The 11380-nt window shown below is 34.0% G+C and overlaps 1 protein-coding gene across 1 annotated transcript; it reads left to right on the forward strand.

Moving 5' to 3' along the window:
- Positions 1-475: 475 nt before the first annotated feature.
- LOC129922814 (uncharacterized) lies at positions 476-4874 on the forward strand. Its single transcript, XM_056010304.1, has 3 exons — positions 476-680; positions 1372-1493; positions 4638-4874. The coding sequence occupies exons 1-3, from the start codon at positions 476-478 to the stop codon at positions 4872-4874; spliced, it is 564 nt and encodes a 187-aa protein (XP_055866279.1).
- Positions 4875-11380: the final 6506 nt, after the last annotated feature.

The raw sequence follows: 11380 nt of genomic DNA on the forward strand, positions 1-11380 counted from the left end.
CTGTCTAACTTATACTGGCGAGAAAAAACAGTGAGAAGCAGGAGATGGTTTTAACTCAGAAGTTCGAACTCGGGTTATCACAAGTTTAATTACATGGCTGATGCAAACTAGTTGATTACAATTACACAAAATATAAGCTTTTTTTTTTTTAAAGTTTTTTTTTTTTTTTTTTTTTTTAAAAAAAAAAAGCTTTTTAGAAAACAGAGAAGACTTGATTCAGAACTAATAATAGTATTTTAGTTTTATATACTAGGACCTGTCTTCGAGTACAAAGATGAAAGAGAGCACACATATACCTTTTTATTTTGCCACATCTAGAGGACTGTTACAATGATCCACCAGAGGTCGATTAGGTTCTTTTTCGCCGTCTACTTCAAACTAAATATAAGTTAAATGTACTAAAATTGTTTTAATTTGTTTTCGCTTAAACATAGCTAATGAAATATTTTTCCTCAATCAGGTGTTGAGTACAGTTATGCAAGCGTCCAACTCCATATACTGGCCTGCTGATTCATTACATGGCGTATTTTACTACAGTGCTACTTGTCAGTTCTATTATAACATTACATTGGAGACAGTTGGCAATTATACAGTACACGTGTCAATGTTTCCAAACATTAGCAATGAAGCACGGATCGATATAGCTCATGGAATAAATACAACTTTAAACATCAGATTCGGTAAGTACAGGAAATACAATATCTCATGTTATCACATACTAATTACTATGCAAATTACGCACAAAGAATGGTTTCTGTCCAGTGCCTAGCAATCAAAGATATTGACATTGTTTTTATGCTTACATCGTTTTAATTGTCTTTTAGCATATTTCATGCTAAAACGATGCTCGCGGCTCTGTTGTACTTTTATGGATCCCCACAAAGGGTATCTGAGAGAAGGTTTTCGCGTTGCCATTAAGACAAAACTGTGAGTTACTGGTACAAAACTAAAATGTATACGTTATTTTTAAATTAAGATCAAGGGAGAAACCCTTTTAACCTTTTCAACTTTGTGTGCGTGTTCAAAATGATATGGACCTCATTTACCAATCGTAAATAAACACACTTTTAGCCACATTATAAAAATACGTATCACGTGGCAGCCTTTATGGATTACATAATTTGTATAGAAGACATATAGAGTCACGTGGCTAAATGTTGTTTTTTCACGATATGTGAATGAGGTTCATGAAGAATGTACTTTCTTATGCAATCAATTATGTTTAAAAAAATCGATTCTGTCAAAATCAGTCTTAGGTATCCACGCTACTTTAAAACTTCACTACGACTGTAAAACGTGTTTAAAATATATGTGCATTTACTGTTTTCTTTTTCATATTTCTTTTTTAATAAAAAAAAATAAAACAAACAGGTAAAGTTGAAAACTTGACTTGTCAATCAAGATCTGAAGAGAATGTCGACATTTTGTGTACCACAACGAAAATATTCCCCGAGGCAGTTTGTTTGTTTACAATACACCGCAATGCTCATAAGGTAATGAAACAGTGTCCGATGTTGTAACTGTCACCTTCGTTTATTAAATATTTTTGATGTAATAATCGAGTTGATGAGTACACACATAAATTTGAAATTGAAACATATTATCGTTACGTTATTTTTAACCACTTAGACAAGATTGGGCAGTCGTGGCTTAGCTTTCAAACACTGGGCTTCCGAACCACGGGATCTCGGGTTCGAATGTCGATGAAGACTGGGTGTGGTGATTGTGTTTGTATGTAGTATTGTGGATGGCATGTGACAGAATCTTGGGTGTAAGAGGTAACGATTTCTAGGTTTATTTGTTATTTCTTTGGTCGATTGGTTGGGATGGAGCGACCTCCATGGAGAGCTAGTTATCGTTGACGTAGGCGTAGGCCTGGGTTTGGAGCCTGGTCGTATCGTATAGGTGTTCTAGAAGTCTGCTTTCATAATTATGCATATTTACTAGTTAACATTTGATGCGTTGTCCTACCACTCCAGTTATCCTGATTACTTTTATTAAAGTTATATTCTGTTGTTAATTCATCTCTTGCTTCTCTTTGAATGATTGAAAGAATTATGTTTATGTGTCATGTCTAACCCCAACCAGGAGTTCACAAGTACATGACTTTCGATGGGAAAGAAAAGCGAGTAGTCGTTGTGCTGGAATAATGACACTTTCTGACGATAATGCGTCAAATTTGGGTCTTTACCATCTCAATAAAATAAATCCCACACAACTCCCCCTTTGTAGACACTGTGCCCAGCCTTATGAAACTGTAAACCATATTTTTTTTATGCCCCTTCCTAATCCACCTTAGGTAGACCCCACTACCACTACAGCTCAACATAACCAACACCCTGAATGGCAGTGCTGAACAACTAAAGAAAACTGCATACTATTTTTCCTTGGCACAGTCTGCAAAAGAGCTGACAGCTCAGCAGCAAAAAGCTGGCTAGAAAAAGAAGAAGAAGGGTCTTTAGATCCAATTTCAGTTGTAACTCGGAAACTGGCATGATCAGTAATTATATTTTCGTAGGCTACTAATTATAGCCTCTGGGGATATAACTATAACTTTGTCATACTTAATAGAGTCGTAGTTGAACTAATAATGTAAAAGTTTTAATTTAGAAACAAAAATAACATATCGTAAATACATAACTAAGGCCTTTTACTCATAGGTCAACAAAAGAAGAAGAAAAAAAGAAGATGCAAAATAGTATGACAGTTATAGGTAATACAAAATATAATAACTGTACCTACTGAAAAGCACAAGTGCTATGAGGCGACTATAATACTTTTCATTTTGAAATACACTCGAATCTCTCTTAATCGTAAGATTTTGTCCAACTTATACAGGAGAGAAAAACATTGCGAAGCCTGTATAGGCTTTAGTTCGAATTTAGGTAGTTCCTTTTTAGCGGCTTCCGAAAGGGCTTAGACGCTATTAGTTTCTGTGTCGTCTGTCTGTCAGACCGTCCGTTCGTCCATCCCGTTTAGATGCCGTAAACTAGAAAATTTATTGAAAACCCGACATCAGGATATTTTATACCATTGAAACTTCTGATGCAACGGCTACGTTTTTCTTTTCTGAAAGCGAAAATTGTAATTTTTTAAAATTAACTATGCAAGCATTTTTACAACAATTCACTATTAATGTTCACAAACATGTGAAGCTTTTGAGTAAGGAAGATTACAATCAACCATATTTCAAACACATTTATGCAAATGGTTTCAGATGTTTTGTAATAATTTTTTTTTTTACATTTGTATTTCTATGTTAAGTATCTTCTGTCATACTAACTACTACATTTACAAAAAAAAAATGTTTTCTTTTATTTTAAAGAGAAAAAAATCTATTAGCACGCATACAAGTAAAATATTATTTAAAACAACAATTTACAAGTAGTTTTTCATATTATCACGTGAACTGTTGAGTGTTCCTATGGCTATGTAACACTGATCTAAAGTAAGGGAGGATTTTTCTTTTTAAATTATACGGAACAGTATTTTACTTCTTGAGGTTTTGAATACGAAATTGACCCTTACAGAACAATTGGATAATCATTACTGTTATGATATGTAGTTAGAGTAATTGTGTGTAATAATCTCGAGACTAAAAGAGTAGATAGAATTAGACAGGAAATACGACATGTTCAGGGACGCTAGGAAGGACGTAAGACAGAGACGCTTGGAGAGAAGACTCGACGACCATTTACCTTGTAAATAAACGTTTGAAAGGTTTGAAAAGCGTATCTTGGTTATTTCAAGAGCGTCTTTAAAGGCCGAGCAGCTGTTGGAACTCGCATGTAATGGCATAGTTCTGATTGGAGCATAGTAGTTACATAGCATTAGTTAGTCGAGGTTCACATTAAACTTCACTTTAACCTTCCCCTATCTCTTGTTCCGCAGGACCGTTGGGGCACCACACAAGACCTGTAAACTTTTTTCTCAATTCTTCTCTGTCATTTGCCTTTAATAATAAATTCATTCTGATATTTTTTTCTAAAAATATTGAAAATTGCCTTCGACCTGCCTGGGTGTACCACTTTGATTTTATACACCAGCTGTCTTTCTAACCTTTTAAGACTATCTATCTTTTACAAATTTAATTACATGACTGATCCAAATTAATTGATACAAAGACACACAATAAAAGCTTTCATTTTTCAAAAAATAATTTGTATATGTTTTCTTTTTTTTTTTTAAATCTTTTTTAGAAAACAAAGAAGACTTGCTTTGCAAATTATAATAATAATAATATTAATATAATAGTTTTATATACTAAGGCTTGTCTTCGAGTACACAAATTAATGAGAGCGGTTTTTTTAGGTGGTTATGCAGTCCCACTTTCGACCTACATATTTTGCCGTTCCCAGACACTACCATGATCCTCCAGTGGTCGATTTAGGTTCTCCTTTCACCGTCAACTTCAAATAAATTTTAAGTTAAACAAACTAACATTTCTTTTTACCTTTACCTATCCCTTAGTCTGTTAAACCGTTGGGGCAACAAGCAAGACTCGTCGACCGTCCTTCTCCATTCCTCCCTGTCTTTTGACTTGTTTAGAGCCTCTTTATTATTAACTAATATTAATATAAGACTTGTTGTGTTTTCTACGCTAAAACTTAGCTATTGATTTCTTTCTCTTCAATTAGGTGTTGAGTACAATTACGCATGCGTCCAACTCCAAATTCTGGCCTGATGTTTTGTTACATGACGTATTTTACTACAGTGCTACTTGCCAGTTTTGTTATAACGTTACAATGGAAACAGTTGGCAATTATACAGTACACGTGTCAATGTTTCCAAACATTAGAAATGAAGCAAGGAATGATATAGCTCATGGAAAAAGTAAAATTTTAAACATCACATTCGGTAAGTTTAGGAAATAAAATATTACATCATGTCACATCCTAAATACTGTGTAAATTACACTTAGCAGTCCTAAGGTTTCGAATCAGTCAAAAACGGTTATTACCAAGTGTCTAATACGTCGAAGGAACATGTATAATACAATCTAAAATAATAATACTAAATAAATACGACAGTTTAAGAAATTTTTGGATCACAGAATGAGTCATTGGTATTTTACAATATGTAATAGATTGAAGATAGACACTTTTCTGTATTGATACATCTGTTGAAAATAATTTTTTGTTTTGAAATTGAAATTTTGATTAATTGTAAATAATATATACAATAAACTGTTGTTAAATGAAAACGTTGTATTCAATGTACTATCTTTTAACACCAAGCCAATGAAGCTTCATTTTCACTTCTTGATGATGTAATGATGTTCTATTGCGTTATAACCTCAGAATATAAATGGTTTAAACAACTCAATGATCATGTATAAGGTCACGGTTTAAATCCTGGTGTATACTTTAGGGATCCTTGGGCTCTTTGAGTTCTAAAGGGTACCTGACATTAGTTTTGAAAAAGAGAAGGTGGTTGGTCGTTGTGATGACCAAATGACACCCTCGTTAACCGTGGGCCACTGATGTAATAGTTATTTCCTATAGATCGAAAGGTGTGAAAATGGAAGGTGACGTTACTTTACTATAAGATACTAATATTAAAATAGTGTGAATTAATTTTAATTAATTTCAACAAATTAGAAAGTCCGTCAATCCAATTTCCAAATTGCCTTAAAAACGTGGAACAAGACGTCACTGTGAAATGCTCATGTAAGATGAAAGGCTTAGGATCGAGTAACGCCACCTACAGTTGGTTCAACGCCAGCAGTAATGTATTACTCTCCAACACATCTCTCTTGACATTCTCAGCTACTAAATACGACTCAGGTAAAATTAAATTTGCATTTCTTTAATTTTTTTTTCTGCCTTTTTATTTTCTGCTAACACTAAAAATTTGAAGATACCAAAAAAAAAGTAAAATGAATTAATTAATAATAACGAATTTTCCAGCGTTGTTCTAATTAGTAAATAAAGTGCACATTGAGATACAAAATTTAGGAAAGATTGACATCGAGTTCGCCATATTTTTATAACAGAAGAATTGTATTAAGCTTTATAGTTTCGATTGTAGATAAGTTCACAATTTTCCTATTTATTATAACTGTTTTTTTTTTATTTATCTATTTTTAATTTCGACATTTCTTTGTCCTATTTAACGTTGAGAAAGATAGTTTTCAAGGAACCTCTTTTCTTATAGTGGTCTTTAATTGAAATTTAATTTAAAGTATTTTAAGGATCGTAACTCGTGTGGTAACTATGCTATCAGTACTCTCGTCGTGATGATCAAGAGTTCGTTCCTGCAAGCTGCATTCCAAAAGTCTGTACTAGGATGAAATTATCTTCAATATGACGAATTGTTTAAAGCTTATAAAATAAACAAAACCATTTTAATTTATAATTTTTAAAAATGTTTGCATTGCTATATCATATATTCAGTTAATTAGTACTTCGATAAGAGATAACCTTTTAATGACTTTAATTTCCCCAGCATTTCTTTGCAAAGCAATGATTTATGCGCTGACTCTCACTATGGACAAGTTATATCATGTACAAGTAATACAAATAATAAGTAAGTGTCTATAACAAACGTAAGTCATTTCCTATACTATACACAATATATTTCCGTGTGTTTTTGTCCATCTAGACATATGTGAGATGCGTGGTCTGGAGGCTAAGTACGCTTATCAAGTACGCTTGGCTTGGCTACCTATGAAATGTGGCTCGAGGTTCGACACCCGACTCGAGCGGAGTTGTGTTTTCTGAGCCCCTAAAGACAACACGGAAAAACTTCTCCCAGATACCCCCCTTTCCTTTACTGGTCCACAAATGAGATTGGACCATAGCGCCCTAGGCATACTATAAGCATGAAATTGGCGCTATATAAAAGCTATATTTTAAATTTTTAGACATGTGCTCTGTATATCTCGTGTAGGGTTATCTCCAGAGCTGTATATCTCGTGTAGGTCTCGTGTAGGGTTATCTCCAGAGGCACCCACATAGTTTATCCCGTACCTTTACCAAAGCCTGTCAACGACACTTTTATCTCTATTTAGATTATAATCAGAACTGAGTTTAAATATTTCGTTCATACGATTTCATTGTATCTGCAAAGCTTATTTATTGCACTTCTCCTTTGACTTTAGCAGGTTTAACAAAGCATTTATTTTAAAGGTACCATTCTAAGGGAATGTTCATTAAATGGTGCAACTTTATAAATAGTTTATAAAACCATGTCTCATATCAGGTTTACAAATCAGAAATTCGAAGAATTAATATAAAAAATACTTGCATATGCTAAACAAGCCGCTTTTCTGAAGTAGTACATTTCACTATTGAAATTGATTATGAAACTACTATGATATGCTTCAGTGATATCTAGTCTACTCCTAGCAGGTCATTTGCGGCATGTGACAAAATGCTATACGACCCTTTTTAAACCTGTGCCCACAGTTGACAATGAAGCCCCAGTGGATTGGTACTATTGTACTAAATACCTCTGTGCAGTGGCATATAACACATTCCGCAATAGTTTGGGAACGACTGATAGACACGAATAGTATCCAGAATCAGTTTTAAAACATTCTAATATGCTTTATTCTAAAAGCCGAAATATAAGTTACAAAAAAAAAAATCATCTTGGATATACATTTCTTGCTCATCATTATCAATATCTATCCCTTGATTTTCTTGCCTGTAACAGTTCACGTACCGAAACTCTCCACTTTTCCTGGCCAGCAGCTGTTTTTTAGCATGATATCAAGGGAGAAGCTGGTCCATTCATTTACATTGTCCAGCCAGCTTGTCTTTTGACAACGCTTTCTTTGAGCTCCCTCTCCTTTACTCTGAACAATTACTTTTTGATAGTGAGTCATGTCTCAAAGTATGACCAAACCAGCTCAGCTTTCGTCTCTACACATTATTGAGGAGTTTCTCCTTTTTTGTCATTCAGAGTGTTGACTTGCTTCTTGCTAATACCCTTACAGCATTGGTAGCATTGCAAAAGTAATCTAGAAAAAGTATAAAAATAAATACATTTTAGAAGCTAGATATAAAGACCTGGATCTTATTCAGTATCCTAGGGCATAAAAGTTATCTCTTTTTTTTTTAGCCAACTGCCAATTCTCTGATGTTGTCTTAACATCACCATTTTTCTTTCCTGTAATGTCCCATGAAAGAAGGTCTTTGAGAGCCATTAACGTGTGATGTGGCCATAGAGTTTGTTTTTTTTTTCCATTGGTTAGCAGGTCACACATACACAAACACACGTAAATAGAAACACTTTAAATTACTACATGACCTTACGAAGATGACCTATTCACTATTAATTTCACACACACGCACTGTTGAAGGGGAGACATCGAAGTAAATAGCTCACTTTGTGTGAAAGCAGTCTATTGGTCTAGCTCTATGTCCATGTCTTATTAATTCATGCAAATCGCCAATAACCAAAGCTGCTCAAATTTTAGGTCGAAAACTCCGCACATTTTTTTGGTGAATTTAAATGATTGCATTTTCACTTCTGTTTTCGCCAAACGGGTGAGTTAAAAACTTTCTTTGTAATTACTAATTACTGTTAGATAATGCATTTATATTCTTGAATATTTTTAGAGGTTTGTTTCTATATGAATTCCCATCGTGGTCCCATTTAAATTCTTTTAGCCTTCACTTTTTATCTTTATCAAGACCAGCTTTGGAACGAGAACATTTTAGTGTGTCATAACTCGGAGAGCTTTCACAAAGACTACGAGACAAACCTGCAAGACTCGAAGAAAAGCCATCATTGAAGACAGCCGCAGAAGAAAGATAGAAAAAAAAAGACCACTAGCGCACAACGGCTTTACCTGCATGATTTACGGTAAAATATGCAGGTCGCAACTGGGTTTGCTTGGTCATGTAGAACGCTCTACTGGTCCTTCAATCTTCAAAATCGAAGACATTGCCATTATTTTTATATTTCAATCTCTTGACTTATTTAATATGATGTAATATGCACTAGATCCTCTGAGAATAGTGCATCAACCTAACGATTAAATTGTTTTTCAGTAAGACCCTCAGTTAATCCACTGTCAATGTTACACCACAAATCTAATTATTTCTACTTGTGAGCTAATGAATAGCAAGGTCAGTTTGCTTTATAGTAGGGGGTCATTAATTTTCTAATTTATCGGTACTTGATGTGGCTTGTTTATGAACGCATAATTTATAACGGAGGGTATTTTGAGAACATATGGGAAATACTCGGCCCAGCGATTTAGGTTTTCTTCATTCTCTATCAATACTTTTGTCCCATCGGCACGGCCAGCTTTAGGCATAGGCAAACTATTCAGCCGTCTAGGGCCTCCAATCGGTGGCGGCATCGCAAAGAACTAAAAACATTGCAAAACTTGTAACAAATCTCAAATATAGCAGAGCTCTAAGGCTCTATGTCTAGCTCTATAATTCTCTACGTTGACTCATTGTTTATTGAGAAATGTCTAAATCTACTTGTTAGGCTACTCACGCTAAAAGACCCTTGTTTTTTTAATGAATTACGTAATTTGATTTTTTTCTGTGTTTATTTTTATTTTTCTATTTCAACTGGGGCCACCAAATTCACTAGGACTCCCATCAGCATTTATTAGTGGGGATTAGCCCGACATTATGGACCCAAAGACCTCTAATGTGGCATGGAAAAAGTTCTTCATGTCGTGTTAGACATTGACTTTCTGTAGTTTTTCCACTTTCTTGCTGAACATGTAATTTGGCGTGACTGGTTTATTACATTTTATCGAATGTATGTAAATGTATCTTTGATGGACTGTGAGTTTGGGTTGTCCACATACATTTTGTGGAGCTTGTGTTTTTATTCTAATAGTTCTCTGATCTTAGTACTGTTTTCATCCAACCAGTCCTGATGCTTTCTCTCCATGATACCGAGTATTCTTAGTGCTGTGCTATGGTTGACTCTTTGAAATATTTCCAGCTTTTGTCTACATGAGATTCAGCTAACCAAGTGGACTCTATCGCATCCCTAAGCAACTTTTCAGGCTGGCTAGTCTGGCCGTGTTTAGCCTTTTTGTAGGTTTATATTTCTGAGATATCGGATATTTGTATCCGACAGTTGACAGTTACGTTTTGTAATGATACTGCGCTGGTCTATTTTACACTCGCTACACAGCCAGATTAGCTGACACGTTTGTCCTGGCGGGCATGCATCCATAAAGATCGCTTTCTCTTTGGGAGACTAAATATTGTGTTTGATATATTGATATATAGATTGATAATAGACAGACAGACAGACAGACAGACAGATAGATAGATAGATAGATAGATAGATAGATAGATAGATAGATAGATAGATAGATAGATAGATAGATAGATAGATAGACACATTCATCACAAACCTATGACTATCCCAATTTTAAAGAAAAAAAATAATACTATTAAATAATATATAAACATGTCTTTATTACTTTATAGAAGAAATGTGTGTAAATAAACACTATCTATGGAACAAAGTGCACAACCAAGGATAATATGGACATAAGAACCACGGTGACTGGTCACGTATAGATAATACAATATATGAGTACATGCTTGAAAATCAAGGAGCATCATCATAGATCCTAATAATGGAGTTGATATGCTACAGAAGGATCCTAAGTATCACATTTAAGGCCGCATCAATAATTCAAAAGATTAGAGACAGGGTTACTGCAGCAATTGGAAGTAATTGGAACCCATCATGACCTGCTAACTATCGTAAAAAAAAAAACGCAAGATGAAAATATATGGCCATATTCATAGGTTTTCGGGGCTCGCAATAATCTTCCTTTAGGAAACAGAAACAGTACCAGTGAAAAGAAGAAGAAATAGCTGTAAGTTAGTTTTATTTTAATTGTTCTAAGATATTTGAGATAACTTTCGACACTGGATAATAATAAAAAGAGAAATACAAACATTTATCAAAAGCATTTTGCTATTTAATATAAATACTGCTAGCAAAAAATCTTAAAACAAATGTGACATCAGATAAATGAAACAATATAACTAACGTTTAAGATTTTAATAGTATGGATTAGATAATATTATTGTCTTAAAAAATAAATTACAAATAAAAAGCTATGTTGCCTTTTTTTAATCGGGTGTGTGTGTGTGTGTGTGTTGGCCAACAACTCTTATTGTGTAGTAAGTAGTAATTTAGTTCATTTATTTTTTTATTTAGTGGAAATTATTTATTTACGAAATGTACTTTTAATACTGTTTCAGCAAAGTTGTTAGATGGCATTTACATTTATAGAAAAAGAATGACATAAACTCTTGCCAGCATTAGAACATGTACAATCGTTATGTAGCCTATAGCTTTAAAAAAAAGTTATCTTCATAAAGTGGCACACCAATAGCAACCAACCAAACAGGTATTTCTAATAGAGATAAACATT

Source organism: Biomphalaria glabrata, chromosome 14 (assembly GCF_947242115.1).
Source record: "Biomphalaria glabrata chromosome 14, xgBioGlab47.1, whole genome shotgun sequence".
In the NCBI taxonomy this organism is placed as follows: Eukaryota; Metazoa; Mollusca; class Gastropoda; family Planorbidae; genus Biomphalaria; species Biomphalaria glabrata.